We start from the raw sequence: 21783 nt of genomic DNA on the forward strand, positions 1-21783 counted from the left end.
GACTATTCGAGCGGCGTTGTTCTGTATACGTTGCAGCTTGGCTATTTTGTCATCAGGTATACCTGCTAGCACGGCGTTGCAGTAGTCAAGGCGGGAGAGTATGAATGCCACAGCTAGCGTTTTTGTTGACTCCGTTGTTAAATATGGTCGGATCTGGCCTAATCTGCGCAGCTGCAGATAAAGACCTTTGCAGAGCTGATTTATGTGTGGGTCGAAAGATAGTGTTGAGTCGAAGAAAACTCCAAGATTCCGCACTACATGGACAAAAGGAACATGGCAGTTCGTGATAAAGAGAGAATCTGTGCTTTCAACTTTTGAGACATTGTTCCTAGTGCCAATCTTAATTATTTCTGTCTTGTCTTCGTTCATCTTGAGTTTATTTTCAACCATCCAATCGCTCACCCTTGCAACGGTACTACTGATTTTCTCTGCCAGATGCGACACCTCTGAGGGTACTGATGAATCGTATAACTGTGAGTCATCGGCAAAGAAATGGTATAAGATGCCGGTTGGCCGTATGACACCGCTGAGTGGATATGTGTACATAGTGAACAGTACTGGGCCTAGAACTGATCCTTGGGGTACTCCGTACTTCAAAAGTAAGCTTGTTGATTCCGTCCCGCTAACAACGACACTTTGGGTGCGTTCCGTCAGGTAGGATCCAAGCCACTTTAGGACGACTCCTGCTAAACCAAAAGTTGCAGAGAATCTGGCCATCATAATTTCATGGTCTAGCGTATCAAAGGCTGCGGACAAGTCCAGCATAGAAAGAATTGATATGTGGCCTTTGTCGGAATTGTGAAGTAAGTCGTTTAGTACCCTGACCACTGCTGTCTCTGTGCTACGGCACTTCCTATATGCAGATTGAAATTCTTCCAAGAGACAGTACTGTTCAAGATGAGAAAGAATTTGCACTAACACGATGCGCTCCAGAAGCTTTGACAGGAAGGGAAGATTTGAAACCGGGCGATAGTTTTTTAGACATTCCGGGTCAAGACTGGATTTCTTTAATAAGGGCCTGACAAGTGCATGCTTAAATTGCTGTGGTACAATGCCTGAAGTCAGTGAAGAGTTCACAATGTTGGTAATTGTAGGTACAAGCTCATCTAAACATTCAAGGAGCAAGGAGGTTGGAGTGGGATCAAGGTCACATGACTTATTTGGCATCTTCAAAATAGTACTTTTGACATAATCTTCAGATACACGCTGAAACTCGCAAAAAGGAGTATTTTGAAAAATTGGAGAGTGGTCAAGCTGTGATGAGATGGATGGCATGTCATTTCTAATCTGCTCAATCTTCCCAATGAAGAATCTATTGAAGGAATCAGGAAGTTCAGATAATGGGATAGATGACGGCAAACGTTCGTTATTTGCTCCCCCTAACATTTCAGCGGTGATCCTGAATAGCTCCTTTGAAGAATCAGAATTTTCGATTTTTTGTCGAATATGACTAGCTTTTGCGTCTCTAATCATACGGTTAACCTTGTTTTTTTCTCGTATGTATATTTGTCGATGTATCGTCAGACCTGTCTTTTGAAATGTACGTTCGGCACGTCGGCGAATAAGTTTGGCAGTCTTTATGTCTTCCGTCAACCAGGGTGCAGATGGCCTAACTGAGACTGTACGAGTGACAAGAGGTGCATGACTGTCCAGCAACTTTTTCAAGCAAGAATTGTAATTGCTGAGAACGTCTGTGTTGCTCTGTTGCAACAGCAAAGAGGTCACGTCCATTTTGAAGGAGGCAATATCTATGGCTTTAAGTTTACGTATTAAAATATCAACTAAAGTAAACGAAATCAAAGCAAAAAATCAGTCACTAAATTCCGATCCCCCTCTGCAGGGGGGGGGGGGATTTTAATTTGGGGGGGGGTTGAACCCCAACCCCCCCCCCCCTAGGCTACGCCCATGCAAAACTTATATCAACTCACTATGTCTATCTGTCTGGTAAAGGTTTGTACACGTTATTTCTCCCACACCCAAGCTGAAATTTGCATAATTATATCTTTTACCTGACAAAACAAGAATCAATAAAAAAATAACCAATTATTTATTGAACTATTGGTAAGTAACTATTTTTTTTGGTATCACGAACAAAGGAAAAAATTGTACTTGACTGATGTGGTAGTATAATTCTAATTAGCACCTTTATACTTTGCTTTAAAATTTCAAACTAACAATAGAAAACTATAAAAACTTTCAATTTTCATAAGTACTTTCCCGGAACAGTGGTTAGTGTATTAACTTGAGGAGGCTTTAGCCATCGAGTTCGAATTCAGGTCCTTCAACAAATAACAGGTCCACGAATGTTGCTGATTTTATATTTGATTTGGACCCACCTCGGGTTGAATTGGCTGCCATCCAATCTGTAAGTTACATTTATTCCGTTTCTATCATTAACCCTGAATGCAACTGCCAGCATAGCAGAGAACATGAGACTGGGCAGCGCTAGTGATAGAACACAACCCTATTTTACCGCATTTGATACTGCAACATAGGACTCTGATGGTTCTACTCTCTCCAGAACTGGAGCCTTCATGCCATCATGAAATAGTATCACCCTGGTTCTGAAGTTTTGTGGACGTACGTACTTTGTCATGATCTTCCAGAGTCCTTCTTTAATAACCATGTCGAAAGCTTTTGTTAAATAAACATATAATAAGAACAGATCAGCATTAGTTTCCTGGCATTTTTTCCTGGAGCTTCCTTGCCGCAAAGATCATGCCAATGGTTACACGCTCTTTTCTGAAACCCGAAATCCTCGCTCTTATCCTATAGAGAATATACTCAACATAGAGGGATTATAGAGAATTAAAAAAGAGTAAGTTCCCCTTTCAGACCTTGCGATCTATTGAGAGGATAATGGCAAGGTCATCTGTTTCTGTGGCCTACGGTTAACGAGGGTGTCATGTGGCCAGCACAACGACCAACCGCCTTTACTTTTCCTCAACTAATGTCAGGTACCCACTAGAGCTGGTGGGTGGACTCAAGGATCCCGAAATTAAAAATCCGAGTCTTCACTAGTTTTTGAACCCGGTCCCCCGGTTCGGAAGCCAAACGCTTCACAGCTCCTCCATCGCGCCCCCGACTATAGAGAATAGAGTACTTTATATTTTTAAAAAATCTGGTAAAAAAATTGTTATATTTTAAAATTGGGTCTGAAAATGTTGTGCGGCTTGCCAGATTGTGAGTCACCAAAAACAGATTGCCAACATCGTCAAATTTATTAAATTGGTAAAAAAAAAACCCCGCAAATTCCTGACATTGATCTAATCTCCCCGCTTCTTCTCTACTACCGTTGTTGAGTGCTATATCGTGTTAGCATTTTAGGACTCAGTCCTGACCTTTTGGTAAAAGCTAATATCCAGATCTAAATCTAATTTATGGCGGCCGCCGACTACACAAATTTGAATTTTAAAGAACGAGTACTCCTGACTGGGTAACGGTTATTTCCCTTGATACATTCTTTTCCCATTCACTGCAGAGAGGAATTGTTTATGAATTAACCAAGAAGGGGGTTCAAAAAAATTGGATTCCATTTCCCAGGGACTGTGCCAGTGTCAGCTTCCACACTGACGTCATTCACACTCTCGCTACCCCTGCCCTCTTTATCATTCCCGTATTTAAACTTCTTAAACTCAAACAAGAAGAGTGTGACTTAGTAAAGAGCTTAAGAAGTCTTTAGTAAATTGAGCTAAAGAAGTCAGAAAACTTCTATAGGGACTACTTACAGATTAACACCGTTAGTGATTTCAACGACACTAAAATAATCATATGTATCAGCTTAAAGGGAAACTCCGATGGTTTTGACAATTTTTGATATAGGCCCTAATATGTGTTTTGATTTTCAGATAATGAATATATTATTTTTTTTTTGGCAATAATAACTTAGTAATTGGTATTTTTCTAACGTAATTTTCCTGCGCATCCAAAACGGTCAGATTTTCACCGGGTTTCTATGTGTCGTCACACATGCCTATTAATTTAATCTATTGACTTACTGTATAACGGGAGACCATACAGTTACGTTTACATTCTCGTCAAAGAAATACATCTTCGTCTATGCAGTTAGATCTAGGATCTTGTAAGCAAAGAAAAAAATGCGTGTTAAAGGAGATTTACATGCTTGACTAACCACGGCAGTGTGTATCTTCTCGCCTGACCACTCAACAGATGGCTGCCAGGTCGTGCGGTTTGCGCGCTGGACTGTCGTTCGAATTTATCGATGGTCGAGGGTTCAAATCCTGCCCGCTCCCATCCCCCGTCGTCCTGCGGGAGGTTTGTACTAGGACGTAAACTATCTTCAACTATGAAGGAACATCCGAAACATGTAAAACATTTTACAAACACACAACAAACACTATCGCTTGGTTTTCATGACTGACTACACATAGTCTAGACTAGCCTTACACTGACCCGTTTGTTCAAATCAGTCAGACCTGCGATCTATTTACTTCTTGGGACAGGGAGGGGCTTAGATGAAAATGTACATTTTTTCTCGAGTTGGTTGTCCTAATGCTTTTAAATCTATCTATCTATATATAACTGTACCATAGCGCTTGACTAGACCGTCACTAAGCCTAACAGCCTAACAGCTACTGTAAGAATGAAGCGATACGATTGGTCAAATCTAGTTTCCCTTTCAGTATTGTTGATGGAAGTGCCGTATGCCTTACCCTAAAAACAAAATCTCAAAGAATCCCGTTTTTTTTTTAAATGTCAAGAATTTACTGACTAATTTATTAAATCTAAATGTTTCTAAGCATTTAAATAAAAAATGGTAAAATGTTTACTATTACAACTTTTTACTCAGAATTTAAATATGTCAACTCAAATTTAAAAAACCATCGGAGTTTCCCTTTAAGCATCAGCTATAAAATGACTTTAACTTTAAACAAAAAAAAATCGCAAACACACATCGCATAAATACATCACAGACATACATCACAAACATACATCACATAGAAACATCACAAACATTGTTAAAGCCTCCGCGCGGTGTTGATTCTTGGCAATCTGTCTAGTGTAGATCTGACTGGAAGTAACGCTGAACTCAACTACTTCAGTAACACCGGCGAAAGGCCGAAACAATCAAATATATAGTCGACGCTGATATGTTGTTCTACAAATATGTTTAATACTCAAGAAGGGAATCGTCCGATGTCAATTATGTCGTACTCAAGTCTACTACTCTACAAGAAGCGTCTTCCTTTTTGCGTCACTTAGAGCGTTCTTATTTTTTAAAGATCTGTCACGTCACTTGTCGCTAATTAAAACTTTCCACTTATTCCCGAAACAAATAACTAATTCCTAATCATGTCATAACAACATACATCACAATCATACATTACAAACACACATCACAAACATACATTGCAAACATATACCGCAAACATACATTACACACATACACCACAACATGCAATCACAAACATACATCAAAATCATACATCACAAAAAAACATTGCAAACAAACATCACAAACATTAATCACAAAACATACACCACAAAAACAAATCACAAACATTCATCACAAACAAACATCCCAAACATACATCACAGACATAACCCAATGTCCTAAGGCCATATGCTGTGGATGTCACCTCAGTTTTCTGCTAGAGACAGTCTCTAATGAGATTCTATTTTTAAACTGACCCTTGCCCCACCTAATCCTTTCTTCAAGGACATATCCAGTAGACGATGACTGTAGACAATTCTAGTTTATTAAATAAGGTTTGTCAATTAATTTCCTATTGAAGTGTGTTAATAACAAGGTTACGAAGACAGTTTGTGTGGAAACACAAACTCAAAATCGGCCCCCGAAGTGGTCCACCCAGGCAGGTTAAAAGGCATGTTTCAATATTATGAGAAAGAATATCAGAATGAAATTATATTAAAGGCAAATGACAGAGAAGAATGGAGAAAGAAGGTTGACAGATCTTGTGTGGTGCCCTAACAGTCCAGCAGACCAAGAAGGGATAGGTGAAAGTTAAGTAAAAGTGCGTTGTGAACCTGGCCTAACTGCTGTCATATAATAATTATCTAATTCAGTGGTTCCCAAACGTTTTTGTCTCGTAGACCCATTGCCATGTTTTCTCTTGTTTTCGGTAGACCCCCTGTTTAACTTGCTTTTTTTTTTCAAATTCATCATTTTTTTAAAACTCATTTCTATTTGTAGTGAGTTGAAAAGTGAAAAAGTAATTTAAAACTACATACTAAGCCACAGAGATCTATCTTTTTTATTGATAAAATTCACATTTAAACCAATTAAATAAAAATTACTATGTATTGCTGGAATCACCAGACACACTGGAAATGTCTTTTTGCAGGTTTAGCATCCACATTATGTTTCAAATAGGAATTGGTTGTTCTATGAAGTATTGCTTCAAACATTAAATTTTAATTAAATAATTAATTTGCCTAAAGTATCATTGTAAAAGTTTTCCCAAGGAGCAGTTATAGTGTATTTCTTGATCTTTCACGTGTGGCTCAAATAGTGAGACCGCGAAGATGTTTCACTAACAGGAGAAGGGGCGAAGCTATTAAACTTCGAGCAGGAAGCGCTTATTAGCCTTGGCTGGTTACCCACCTAGCAGAAGTAAAACTGAATTCAAAACTCTCCTGCATTGCAACTATTGACATGGGAAAGGTTTTGTGGGTCAACCCTGAGTAAAAATAAGGAGCCGGCGACCCTAATGCAGTTTGCAGCACGCATCACCGCTGATCCCGAACTGTATATATGTCGTTTGCAAAGAATCACATAATAAGCTTTTAATTTTTTAACTCTTGCCACCGAGGTGTCCTTGAAGTGTAATGTTGCTTAAAGCAATTCTTTTATCAGATGTAGGTTTGTTTAAAACAGTTTTTAAAACTTCAACGGCTGGTAAAATCAATGTTTTAGTTTTGGTGTTTTCCGCACTTTGTCTATATAGACCACTTTAGGAATCACTGATCTAACTGATTTAATTGTTCTGTAAGGGTCAATCTCTAATTCAAAGCCTCAAGACAAATGACAATCTCCATTAAAAATATCTCCCTTTGCTTTATTTCGGCATTTGAGCTTTCGTTGCCTGAGGAATTGTTTCGCGAGTAAATGAAAAACTACTTATTTATTGTTGATTTAAATTATGTTCCACTTGTATACATACAAAATCGATTTTTTTCTATTCAAAAATAAGAGTAAACATTTTTTTTAAATGTAGCAGTTAATATGACAGAACTTATTTAATTAGCAATAAAATTGTAAAATAAATAATTTTTTGACAAAAATTCTAAAACCGTTTTGCATGAATGTGTTAAAATATGAAAAGTGATTATTTCCCTTACTAAATTACAGCAAGTGTTTGTTACTATTGATAGTGAATAGTTGTAAAAATGGTGTAATTTTATGAAAAAACTGCTTTAGGAAAAGAAAAAAGTAGCCCTGGCATCAGAATCATGATGTTGGATTTTCTATATCTTTTCTAGTTTACGAGATCTAAACAGGACGGATGGACGGACAGACAAACCACACAAAACTAATAGCGTCTTTTCCCCTTTCGGGGGCCGCTAAAAATTGCTAGTTTATAAAAATGTGTTGTTGTTTTTTTACAGAGAACTTAGAACAGATTTAAGAAAAAAAAGAATTTGTTTGTATGCGTTAGTTTTCGCCTGAAATGCCCAGTGTCAAAATAGCTGCTCCAAAACGGCTAGCTCCAAAACAGCTGCTCCGAAACAGCTAGCCCCAATAACAACTAGCTCCAAGAATATATCGCTGTGATACTTTTACATAGAACGCTGCAAATAAATTAGAGGGGAAAAAGCAACAACAACAACAACAACAACAAAACAAACACACAAAAAAAACGCTAATTGCGAAGACAGTTGAAAACTGAAAAAAAGAGAAGTTGGACTCCACTGATTGTGTCCTAACATTCCATTACTCGTAATTCATTCTATTTGAAATGATAATGATCTTAATTGATGGCCTGGTTAAGGTGGGAAAAAATATAAATTAATCAAAGAATGATAACTCCAGGCTAGATGGCAAAAAAAAAAAAACAAAAAAAAAACAAACAAACAATTAGATATTTAGAGTTTAATTTTTTTTTTTTTTTCAAAGTTTATATGAAACCCATTCTGCTGTCTGTCTGGTACAAAAACATTTTGTACACGTTGTTTTCCCTACACCTAATCTGGGGATCACGTTGACATTTTGCACAATTAATTCTTGTACTTGACAAAACATTAATCAACAACAACAAAATAACCAGTTAGTTCGTTCGTGATCTATTGGTAATTAATTAATTTGTTTGGTATCGAGCAAGCTTGAGCCCCGAGTTTGAAGTCGTAAAAATTTGTGTGTAATGCAGTTAAAAAGGATCACGCTAACATTTACAGATCGGATCATAGCGCAGTGAGACAAGTGATCGGATCATAGCGCAGTGAGACAAGTGATCGGATCATAGAGCAGTGAGACAAGTGATCGGATCATAGCGCAGTGAGACAAGTGATCGGATCATAGTGCAGTGAGACAAGTGATCGAATCATAGTGCAGTGAGAAAGCTAAAAGCATGAAACTGCGCTAAATAAAAACAAATATTAAACTTGTTTCTAATTTCACATATTTATTGTTGTTGGTCTAGATCTATTACAAATTTAATCACTTGACTGGTCCAAACTAGTAGATACAATAACATTTAGTATGAGCTTTTTTTTTAAAAAAAGTATTTTTGATGTTTTTACTTGTTTTAGACTTGAGTTACGTACATGAGTTCTGAATTGGCTTCTTTTATTAATATAAACATATTTATATACTTCACACTAAAACCAGTCCCACCTTCCAGAGGTCCTAGATTTCTTTGTATGCTAAATACATTTGATTTTAAAAGTGCATACAAAGGAGATTCGCTTCATATACAAGATGTTTTTTTTTTCTTATGACAGCCAATTATCAGCTGTATAATGGCACACTGTGCTGGACTCAGAACATAACGCTGTCTGATATCTGGGACACGAACTTAACACAGGTCGAATGCTGCGCTGGCTCAAGTAAGTCTCCCAATGGAATGATGTGACATTTTAGGTTTCATTTAGTCTTGTATTAGTTAGAGTTGAACAAGCAAGTCAACTGTATAAAATACTTTGTTCTCTCCCCCCCCCTATGTTTGAACACAAACACACATGTAAAAAAATGAGACAAGCATATTTTTTTTAAAGGGGAAATAAAATAAACATATATAATGTATCTAAATAGTGTAGCGCCTAAACGACCAAGTCGCCAAATCTCCTTTGCAAAACGTCCTTCTGGTTGACCTAAATCTAGTTAAGTCTGTTGTGTCTATAATCTATATTATACAGTCCCAAGCACTAAGATTTGTCTGTGGAACCTTTAGGACAAGCCCAGTAAATGCGGCTGAAGTAATGGCTAATGTAGGTCCACAAAACCTTAGTAGGGAAAGGTTAGTACTGACCTGCTTTGAGCGGTATAAAAAGCTGGATGAATACCTCCCAACTAGTGGATGGTTGGAGATGAAGAAGACATATCCAGATGCAGTGTTTTATGCATCATGCCACTAGACTATCTGATAAAGCTGGCCTCTCCACCAACCGACAAAACATTCAACGTTTTCATCCCCTTCCCCCATGGTGTCGCCCAACGACCCCAGACATACGCTTGGAACTAGTAGACCCTAATGGCACTAAGCAAAGTCGTTCATCTAACGATCTTCAAATTCTAGCACTGGAGACCATTAACGCCTTCCAGCCCAGTGCCATTTTTGCATATACTTATGGGTCGGCATCGATAGATTCTGGAAGAGCAGGCTATGGAGCCTACATCGACTTTCTTGGCTCTGACCCAGTCAAAATCTATGGACCATGTGGTAGTGTTAGCAGTTTTGATGCGGAGGCCATGGCAGTCTGTGAAGCCTTAAAAGTCATTGACTCTCTACTCGGCGAGGGACATTTGAGGGCAACACAGATTGTTGTGGTCACTGACGCAAAACCTGTTCTACAGGCTTTGCAAAGCCGTGGACAATGACCCCCAATATCGACACTGTCATCATGGCTTCACACAGCATAAAGCAACACTTTGGCACCTCTGTAATAATGCAGTGGGTACCGAGTCACATAGGTGTGACTGGCAACACTATTGCAGACTCCTTGGCCCACTAAGGAGGGCTAATTCCACCCACCGAACAGACTGTAAGTTTCAACCATGCTCTGGCTATAATAAAAAAAAAACAGAAATGGAAAAGTGGTTTGAGTGCTGGGACAAGTCCCAAAAAGCCCGCGGAGTCTGGGAGCGCATGAGGCGCCCTGCCCGCACTTCCCCGTGGTGGAGGCTGTCCAGGCCTGAGCAAGCTATTATAGCACAGTGCAGGACTGTCCTGTTGGCTCATATTTCTCACGGCTATGGCCAAATTTCGATTCACGGTGCCCCCGCTGCAGGGAAGAAGAGGAAACCGTGCCCCATATTCTGTTTGACTGCCCCAGACTTGTTGATCTCCGACCTGTATGGTGACATGTATGCACTACGCAATACAGCAGGGTTTCTGTCCAGGGCTTTTGCAAGAGAGGATTTGAGCCTTGATCTATGGAACATTAATGCCAAGTTATATCAAGATTGTCCAAACGGTGTCGAACACACATAACAAAGAACATACATGCATACCTACTCCGTACATTGTGCTTTTTGTAAACGCTTTAGATTATTAGATTCAATTTAACAGATTCGTTACCTACAACTTTATCTTTTTGGGATGAAGTGACTGGGGGACTAATTATCAATCAGCTGTAACATTTTCATTGTTTGAAAATGAAGTCATAAGTCATAAATAATACAGAAATAAAATGTAGATGTTAACACATGATGCCAGTAGATCTGTTTCTTGAATGCTATTCATCAATAATAAACATTTTAACTTTTCCACTTTGGTGCAGGTTATTTACAGAGTGATAATAGTTTATTGGTAAGATTTTGTTCTATACATAACGTATTAATTTATTCATTAGTTTACATCGGTATAGTAATGCTTTACAAATAGTTGTTAGTTATTTAATTCGCTTAATAAGACACTTAAATGTCATCCTTTAAAAGTGTCTTACTTTGTTTATTATATTTATAGAAGTTGGCAATGAACGGGGCCATCACTCACATACTTCTGAGTCTTGTCTCCACTGTTGTGGTCACTGTCACATTTATCTTGCTGAAAAAATTCAGGTGAGAACTAGATAGAGGATTGAATCATGATTAAAGCAATAATCAATCTAAGAATGGATAGAAAGAACTGAATTAGAACTCGTGGCTCAGTCCTCACGGGCCGACGTGTTAACCATTCTGCTAGTGAGGTACTTATGATTAAGATTGTGTTGCTATATATTGTTTGTTTTAATATGAAGCGGCGACTTATAAAGAGGACTAATTCAGCTTATACCAACACTTCAGTCAAATACAATTTCTTTCCATTGTTCATGATACTAGACAATATAATTATCAATAGTTAATTAGCTAGTTTAAAAAAAATATTGGTAACATTTACAAACTTTTACCAGATGGATAGACAGACATTTTTAGTTAATATTAACTTTGTAATTCTATAAACTATAGTGAGGCTAAGGTGTATTAGTGTAGTATCGCGCTGTACAAAACATTCTATCAACATATTTATTTATTTCTGTTCGTATTAGTTGTTAGTTTTTATAAAGCTAATAATATTTTCTTCTTAAAATATTTAGATTGTACAAATGTAAATATATTTTTTACATTTCCAGGATATCTCCTCTGTCATGTTGCATTCTTTGACTAAATCTTTACTTCCAAAGTTTTGAATATCTTTCACCACAAGAAAACAAGATTGTTTCCCTTGCCTTAGTGTAGTATAACTGTACATTTTAAATTGTACTTCTTGTTCATCTCTTCCAGAACTGGTCAAACTAGCCGGTTGGTCATACACAAAAACCTCTTGCTCGCATTTTTTATGTATGCGGTGATAGTAGCAGTGACTCTACTGGTACCAGTAATAATAGTTGTTATACTGGTAAGTTAAGTCAAGCAATCTGAAGCAAACTTTTTTTTTACATTGAACTATTTCTATAAATCAATTATTATAAACCAAGCCTCCTGTTGATTCCATGCAGTCAGGTCAGCGTTCATTGAGGCTTGTATAACTTTTGTTCTCTTTTTAACACCAAACCCACGATCATCCCCTAATCCTAGACTCTGGCTATGGATGCATTAATTTCTCACAATAAGCATCTCATTAATAAACTGTTTTATTTTGACATTTTTAGTTTGTGCCAAAGTTTATGACTAAATGTGTGAGTGTTTTGTTCATTTCTTCTTAGTCCTATATTGATGACCTTTCTACGGGATAAATATTTACGAAGTGAAAAGTGTACACTGTCAAACTGTACAGAGTTTAAGTCGTACACTGTCAAACTGTACAGAGTTTAAGTCATACACTGTCCAACTGTACAGAGTTTAAGTCGTACACTGTCCAACTGTACAGAGTTTAAGTCATACACTGTCCAACTGTACAGAGTTTAAGTCATACACTGTCCAACTGTACAGAGTTTAAGTCATACACTGTCCAACTGTACAGAGTTTAAGTCGTACACTGTCCAACTGTACAGAGTTTAAGTCATACACTGTCCAACTGTACAGAGTTTAAGTCGTACACTGTCCAACTGTACAGAGTTTAAGTCGTACACTGTCAAACTGTACAGAGTTTAAGTCATACACTGTCAAACTGTACAGAGTATAAGTCATACACTGTCAAACTGTACAGAGTTTAAGTCATACACTGTCAAACTGTACAGAGTTTAAGTCATACACTGTCAAACTTTACAGAGTTTAAGTCATACACTGTCAAACTGTACAGAGTTTAAGTCATACACTGTCAAACTGTACAGAGTTGAAGTCATACACTGTCAAACTGTACAGAGTTGAAGTCATACACTGTCAAACTGTACAGAGTTGAAGTCATACACTGTCAAACTGTACAGAGTTGAAGTCATACACTGTCAAACTGTACAGAGTTGAAGTCATACACTGTCAAACTGTACAGAGTTGAAGTCATACACTGTCCAACTTTACAGAGTTTAAGTCGTACACTGTTAATATCAAACAGTACAGAGTTACCTGAATTGGTTTGAAATATCCAACGAAAAAAAAAGCCAATCAAATCATTTTATGTACAAACATTTATAACATACTGTAGGATCAACATAAATACAAATATAATGACATAAGGAACAGCTGACAGCTAATGAGACAACTGGAGAACTTACTGTGCTCTTAGAAATATTTTTTTACCAACTGTTTTTGTTCAGCGCAATTTCATGCTTTAGCTTTAGATTGAATCTTATATAACCATCGACTAGAAAAAATTTGTTCAATTTCAACTTGATCCCAGAATGGGAAGTGAGAGAAAAAAAAAGTGTCAAAACGTAATAAGTGGATTAAATCCATACATACATCCACATCTCTCGTTAAGCAGCATTTATTTTACGTTATTTCGATATAAACAAAATAATTAATCACCAACAATAAATTAACTAATTGTTTTTTTTTTATTGATTCATGTCTCGTCACGTTCAATGAATAATTTTGCCAAATTTTAGCTTGATCCGAGAATGGGTAATGGGCGAAAAATAATATGTTTTAACTTTTTACCAGACAGGCAGAAAGACAGACATACAAATAGATAAAGTGAGTTAATATAACCTATGTAAATATACGTTTACACTAGTTTCACTCCAACGTTAGGCCTACATGTGAAATGTTAACTTTGGAAAGATTTGACTTCGGTGGAAACTAAGGAGATTTTGTGTCTGTTTTTTATAAACGATATCTTCTTTCTCCTTTGTGATGGTACAATCGTAAAATCCGTTACACATATCATCGGCCCCCTGTGGCTCAAAGACAATTATTTTTATTCATAGGCCAATTGGTTAGAAAAATGGTTTAATGTTTTTACATTTTTTAAAATATTTCTGTATTAAAGAGGACAAGAGACTCCCAGAAATGGGTGGCCTGTATAACATACAGCTCCATGAACTTCTCCCTCCTCTCAATGTTTAACTGGATGCTGTTGGAAGGCATTTATCTGCACATGGTTGTCATGAAGCCATTACGAGATGAAAACATCCCAAAATATTTCATCTATTTGGCTGGTTGGGGTAAGTTGAACCATCGACACTGCGTGGATGTTAAGTCTTTGGATAATAGATGATCCCGTGAACCATGCTTCAGAGTAATTCAAATTTAATTGGGTTAAACTTTGCTTCTTTTGTGGAGATTCCGAGTCTCTATAAAATATTTGAGCTAAATACATTTACTTTTGGAAATATATGACGCTGCTAGATACTTTGACTTTTGGTTATAATTGATGCGGCTAAAGATTTTAACCTTGAGAGGCTATTTGACAGCTAATAGAGACTTCTACTTTGTAAGATAGATGACGCTGCTACATTAGAAGGTATTTACATTACCTTTTTCTTGACTGCGTTTAAAAAAAAATCAAAATGTATATTTTGATTCTGTGGCATTTTACGTCTTGAGAGACGATCTTTTCTCTTTGCAACTTCTTGTGTGATTATTTAATTAAAAATTAAGTGAAGCCACAATAGAGACCTTACTGTATAATATTGTGTATGTCTGTGTGATTGTTTTTACTTAGTAATGTATCTTATTTTATAATATATCATCTAGTTACTTATCGTATTATGGCGACACATTAGAGTATTCCTCTTGATGTCTATAGGTCCCCCTACAGCCTGTATCATGTGCTGGTGTATAGTTCAGACACTGGAAACAGATGACTGTTATAGATGGAATGATGAAACACTTTGGAGGATTATCTTAGTCAAAGGTCCAGTCATTCTTATTATGTTGGTAAGGAGAAAAAAAGTCTTCTTAATTCAATGGCATCTAAGATGTTTTCTGATTTACGATTTCCTTGTTAAATAAAGTAATAAAAAAAAATCTACCTAGGTTTAATTTCTTAATCCGAGGGTTCTCGGTTCGAATCTTGGTGAAGGCTGGGATTTTGAACTTACGAATTTTTAGGACGCCCCAGAGTCCATATAACTTTAATGACATTAATTTGGTAAAGTACAAGCTGTTGGTCGTTGTGCTGGCACCCTAGTCAATCATCGGCCAAAACAACAGATGACCTTTACATCCTCTGCACTTTAGATCGCAAAATCTGAAAGGGTTACCTTACTTACTAGACTGCCAAAAGAGATTGCAATTCAATATTATAATCGTTTAAGATGTGTCTAACAGTCAGTCTTATAGTTTTAGTTAGCTTGAGTATGTGTTTATCTTTCATTCATCATGTGTTGATCTGCCATTCATTATGTGTTGCTCTGTCATTCATTATGTGTTGATCTGTCATTCATTATGTGTTGGTCTGCCATTCATTATGTGTTGGTCTGTCATTCATTATGTGTTGGTCTGCCATTCATTATGTGTTGGTCTGCCATTCATTATGTGTTGGTCTGCCATTCATTATGTGTTGGTCTGCCATTCATTATGTGTTGGTCTGTCATTCATTATGTGTTGATCTGCCATTCATTATGTGTTGATCTGCCATTCATTATGTGTTGGTCTGCCATTCATTATGTGTTGATCTGCCATTCATTATGTGTTGGTCTGCCATTCATTATGTGTTGATCTGCCATTCATTATGTGTTGATCTGCCATTCCAATGTTTCAAGATTCATGATAAAGTTCTCTTTCTCTTGCCAGGTTAATCTTCTAATACTTCTGAACCTCATCAGAATCGTAATTTTAAAGCTTTGCCGTGACAGTATATCGGAATGTCAGCGTTTATGGTACGTGTTTGATGGGTAAATTATTAAGACGCGAATATCGTTGAAATCAATTTAAAGTCAATAAAATGGTAACTTGAAATAATCATTAAAAACAATAGAAAATGTGTTAGTTATACTTTTTTATAAGTTCATAAAGTTTAATTTGCGATTTTATGATAAACTAAACTATGTCAATGACCCACTTCAATGATGCCAACTAAATATAAACAAAATTAACCTACAAACGGAAAAGCCTAGAGAATTCGATTCTTCAAAGCTAAAGAAATACACAAAACTATCATATAACAGAAAAGAAACATTGATTATCAATATTTCCACCATACTTTACACTTGATAAACAAAAGTAGATATCTATTTATAGTTTTTCTGCCATGGATGAAAATCTTTTATTTCGTTTCTCCCTTGTGATGTCTCATTTTTTGTTTCCCACTTGTGACATCTCGACTTTTGTTTCCCACTTGTGACATCTGGACTTTTGTTTCCCACTTGTGACATCTGGACTTTTGTTTCCCACTTGTGACATCTGGACTTTTGTTTCTCACTTGTGACATCTGGACTTTTGTTTCTCACTTGTGACATCTGGGCTTTTGTTTCTCATTTGTGACATCTGGACTTTTGTTTCTCACTTGTGACATCTGGACTTTTGTTTCCCACTTGTGACATCTGGACTTTTGTTTCTCACTTGTGACATCTGGACTTTTGTTTCCCACTTGTGACATCTGGACTTTTGTTTCCCACTTGTGACATCTGGACTTTTGTTTCTCACTTGTGACATCTCGACTTTTGTTTCTCACTTGTGACATCTGGACTTTTGTTTCCCACTTGTGACATCTCGACTTTTGTTTTCCACTTGTGACATCTGGACTTTTGTTTCCCACTTGTGACATCTGGACTTTTGTTTCCCACTTGTGACATCTGGACTTTTGTTTCTCACTTGTGACATCTGGACTTTTGTTTCTCACTTGTGACATCTGGACTTTTGTTTCCCACTTGTGACATCTCGACTTTTATTTCTCACTTGTGACATCTGGACTTTTGTTTCTCACTTGTGACATCTGGACTTTTGTTTCTCACTTGTGACATCTGGACTTTTGTTTCCCACTTGTGACATCTCGACTTTTATTTCTCACTTGTGACATCTGGACTTTTGTTTCTCACTTGTGACATCTGGACTTTTGTTTCCCACTTGTGACATCTCGACTTTTATTTCTCACTTGTGACATCTGGACTTTTGTTTCCCACTTGTGACATCTGGACTTTTGTTTCTCACTTGTGACATCTGGACTTTTGTTTCTCACTTGTGACATCTGGACTTTTGTTTCTCACTTGTGACATCTGGACTTTTGTTTCTCACTTGTGACATCTGGACTTTTGTTTCTCACTTGTGACATCTCGACTTGTGATTTTCAGTTTTCCCCTCTTTTTACAAAGCATATCAACTCACTCTGTATGGTAAAATGTTTGTACAAGTTATTTCTCCCACACCTAATCTTGGATCAAGATGAAATTTTGCACAATTATTTCTTTTATCTGACAAAACAAGAATTAATTTAAAAAATTAACCAATTAGTTAATTAACCATTGGTAAGTAATTAATTTGTTTGGCATCACACAAGGGAAAGAAATTGTACTTGACTGATGTGGTGATATAAGTTGAAGCAGATAAGATCATGGCATATTGAGAAAGCTATAAGCATAAAATTGTATAAAAATTAAAACAATAGGTAAAAATATTTCTGTTCACACAAATGTATAATTGTTAGTCTACATTTATTTACAAATTAAATTGCATGACTGATTCAAACTTATTGATTCAACTACCTCAATATAAGCTATGTTTGTTTTTTTTAAACATTATTTTTATATTTTCTTGTTTTGTTACATTTAATTTTCTCTCTTGTGACGTTTTATCTTTTGTTTCCCCAATATGACGTTACATTTTATGATACCCTCCTGTGACGTTTCATCTGCAGGCAGACCATCAAAGCGACTGTGGTACTTACATTTCTCCTGGGTGTTATTAACATTGTTCAAATGATTCCGGGCAATGATAAAGGGTTAACCTTGCTTAGCATTGTCCTGTCTATGACTACATATATTCAGGTAGCCATCGCATCTTTGAATTCTATTTTCATCTATTTTCTTTATAAATATTGTAGTTAGTGTTAGACATAGGACCAATATTAACTTTCGGTGTGGTTCAGTTATAAGAGATGGAATCTGATATTTATTTTTGTACTGTACTAACCCTATAAATCAGTCCAATAGTTTTTAATGCTATCTGACGGCATATTACGGCATATTTATACTAAGTATTTTCTTCTCACTACTGATTCTACACAATATTAATAATGAATTTTTTTTTGTTGTCAGGTTTTATTTGTCAGCATCTACATTCTCTTCAGTTCGGGGGTAAGCTGTACTCTTTGGAACTCCATAGATACTATTTACCTGGTCTGTGTAGACACTGGAGAACAAGATAGATACATGTTTTTATGTAGTTTTAAAACTTCACTATTCAGACTTCTACTATAGATTTTCATCTACTGGTATAAAAGTGTGTAATAAAATATGTCAAGGTCAACTAGAAGCTTCTAATAGAGCTAAAAACAACTCAATAGAATTTTCAATCTAGATTTTTCCGGAGTTATTTGAGAAATTAATTGTGGAGTAAAGTATAAAAAAGAAAGACAAGTTGGGACGATTCATTAGTTAGTGTCTTCACGTCATTTCTTTTGAGAATTTAAGATTCGAACTAATTTTCATTGTGTTTCTCATTGTGTGTGTCTTTTTATTTAGTGAAGCCAATTTGAAATATCAAAGCACTCTGAATTTCCATTAACTTATCAACATTTCAGGAATCATTGATTCACTTGGATATTGTGTCTATAGAATCTAAGTTTCGATATTCTATTTTCTCAAGCCTTATGATTCTTATAATCTAGTTATTAGTTGGGTGAAGTGATTACCTAAATTTCAGAAATTCTTTTTCTTTGTATTTTTCCTTAAATCCAAAAACTAAAACCCTGACCAAGTTGGTCTAAGAAATTGTTTAATCATTCCTTTTCAAGCTTCAATGCAGTCAATCTTTGATGACTTGACAATCTCTAATAATGTAAGGGAAAGGTTAATCTAGTCTTAGATGCAAGGTTAATAGTTCAAAGTGTATGATTATATTATATTATATTATATTATATTATATTATAATTCTGTCTTATCTGAAATTAATAAATGAGTCTCCTTTTTGTCACCAGGTGATCAAAGCCATCAGAAGGCGATGGGTTCAATACAAAGACTGCAGATCAATAAATAACTCCAGGGCACGAGTTCCATTAGCCCAGGCAAGATTGACAGCTTTTGTTTGCCCACTTTTATTTGTGGGCAATATATATATATAAACAATATAATATATATATTTGGCCCTTATATATATTTAGAAATTTACAATGATTAAGAAGTCTAATCATAGCCAATCACCATATCCACCTGCTTTTATCTACCTTTATGAAGTTTTTCATACCAAGAGATATACCTTCTCCTGATTGCATGGCATCTTATATAAGTCTCATTTTACCTGCGTTTCATCTTAGTTAAGTTTTGCCTTATCTGATTTCACCTTAGCTTAGTTTTAATTTTACCCACTTTTCATCATAGTTAAGTCTTATCTTACCTGATTGCATCAAACCAAAGTTTCATTTTACCTTTTTCTCATCAACAAAACAATAATTCAACTTTTCTATACAGCAACCACAAGCAGTTTTATTCACTTTACCATCACCTACTGGTTTGGTAATACGTCACTGACACAAAGACATTAACTAATTTAAAACTAGCTAAAAAAACATCGAATATCAATCAAAATCAGCTAGCATCTCTTGAAAAATTAATTAATGTTAGTCTAGAGTTTAAATCTATTAAAAATGAAATTGCATGACTAATCCAAACTAATTGAATCAATTACACTTCATATAAGTTTTTTTTAAAAGTATTTTTAGCGACCCCAAAAGGGGAAAAGACACTATTAGTTCTGTGTGGAATGTCTGTCCGTCTATCCCGTTTAGATCTCGTAAACTATGAAAGACTGTGAAAATCCGACATCATAATATTTTAAACCATTCAAAGTTCTGATGCAACGGCTACCTTTTTCTTTTCTGAAAGCGAAAAATCTAATTTTTTAAATCACTTATGCAAGCAGTTTTTTTTTTTATAAAAATACACCACTTTTACAACTATTCACTATTAATAGTAACAAACAGGAGGCTCCTTAGTAGGGGGGATTTACCATATTTTTAACGCATGTATGCAAACGATTTTAGATTTTTTTGTCAAAAAAATAATATTTTTTTTTACATTTGTATTGCTAAATTAAGTAAGTTCTGTTATATTTACATAGAAAATTGTAACTTTTTTTAAAGAAAAAAAAATCTATTTAGTATGCATATAAAATGGCTATAGTTTAAAACAACAATGGTAAGTAGTTTTTCATATTGTCGCGTGAACACTAGAACACAAAACTACCAAAAATTTTTTTTTTTTTTTTAAGGAAATGTTTTTTTCTTGAGGAATAAGAGATTGTCCCTTTACAAAACAATTAGAGCAATTATATATTCATTATAAGACATCAGTTAGGCCAGGTTCACATCTAACTTCACATTCACTTTCACCTATCCTTTGGTATGCGAACCGCTGGGGCACCACACAAGATCTGTCAACCTTCTTTCTCCATTCTTCTCTGTCATTTGTCTTTGAACCTGCTTGGTTGGACCACTTCGGGGGCCGATTGTAAGTTTGTGTTTCCACACAAACTGTCTTTGTAACCTTGTTTTTATTATGCTTGTTTTCTATATATCCTTCAATTCAACCGTACATTTGTTAAATAAAGAGTTTTTGACTTAATTATATCAATGTACGTTTTCATTTTCAAAAGTTCATAAAGTGTTAATTTACAATAACTTTTGTTTTTCATACTCAAACAGGTGATCCCCCAAAAGTCAAGAACTTTAAAATCAAATGTTTAAACAGACTACACTGTCACTACACCATCATTCCCTCAGTGAAACCAAGCAATGTTCACTAAACACCTTGGAATTTCAATGACTAGATAGGTACCAAGAGATGGTAGGAATGCAGACAATATGTTTCAATGACTAGATAGGTACCAAGAGATGGGAGGAATGCAGACAATATGTTTCAATGACTAGATAGGTACCAAGAGATAGGAAGAATGCAGACAATATGTTTCAATGACTAGATAGGTACCAAGAGATGGGAGGAATGCAGACAACATGTTTAAATGACTAGATAGGTACCAAGAGATGGTAGGAATGCAGACAATATGTTTCAATGACTAGATAGGTACCAAGAGATGGTAGGAATGCAGACAATATGTTTCAATGACTAGATAGGTACCAAGAGATGGGAGGAATGCATACAATATGTTTCAATGACTAGATAGGTACCAAGAGATGGTAGGAATGCAGACAATATGTTTCAATGACTAGATAGGTACCAAGAGATGGTAGGAATGCAGACAATATTTTTCAATGACTAGATAGGTACCAAGAGATGGGAGGAATGCAGACACTATGTTTCAATGACTATATAGGTACCAAGAGATGGGAGGAATGCAGACAATATGTTTCAATGACTAGATAGGTACCAAGAGATGAGAGGAATGCAGACAATATGTTTCAATGACTAGATAGGTACCAAGAGATGGTAGGAATGCAGACAATATGTTTCAATGACTAGATAGGTACCAAGAGATGGTAGGAATGCAGACAATATGTTTCAATGACTAGATAGGTACCAAGAGATGGGAGGAATGCAGACACTATGTTTCAATGAATATATAGGTACCAAGAGATGGGAGGAATGCAGACAATATGTTTCAATGACTAGATAGGTACCAAGAGATGAGAGGAATGCAGACACTATGTTTCAATGACTAGATAGGTACCAAGA

At 36.0% G+C, this 21783-nt stretch overlaps 1 protein-coding gene across 1 annotated transcript in view; it reads left to right on the forward strand.

Annotated features, from left to right (window-relative positions):
* Positions 1-21326, forward strand: part of LOC106075666 (corticotropin-releasing factor receptor 1-like) — a 52180-nt gene extending 30854 nt beyond the window's left edge. Inside the window, exons 3-13 of the mRNA XM_056012528.1 lie at positions 8923-9027; positions 10921-10949; positions 11106-11200; positions 11903-12017; positions 13986-14160; positions 14745-14875; positions 15734-15819; positions 17793-17922; positions 18193-18231; positions 19074-19160; positions 20796-21326. Coding sequence (XP_055868503.1) covers positions 8923-9027; positions 10921-10949; positions 11106-11200; positions 11903-12017; positions 13986-14160; positions 14745-14875; positions 15734-15819; positions 17793-17922; positions 18193-18231; positions 19074-19160; positions 20796-20837 — 1034 coding nt within the window. The 3' untranslated portion in view covers positions 20838-21326. The remainder of the gene's footprint in view (positions 1-8922; positions 9028-10920; positions 10950-11105; positions 11201-11902; positions 12018-13985; positions 14161-14744; positions 14876-15733; positions 15820-17792; positions 17923-18192; positions 18232-19073; positions 19161-20795) is intronic.
* The last annotated feature ends 457 nt before the right edge of the window (positions 21327-21783 follow it).

The sequence above is a fragment of the Biomphalaria glabrata genome, chromosome 1 (assembly GCF_947242115.1).
Source record: "Biomphalaria glabrata chromosome 1, xgBioGlab47.1, whole genome shotgun sequence".
Lineage (NCBI taxonomy): Eukaryota > Metazoa > Mollusca > Gastropoda > Planorbidae > Biomphalaria > Biomphalaria glabrata.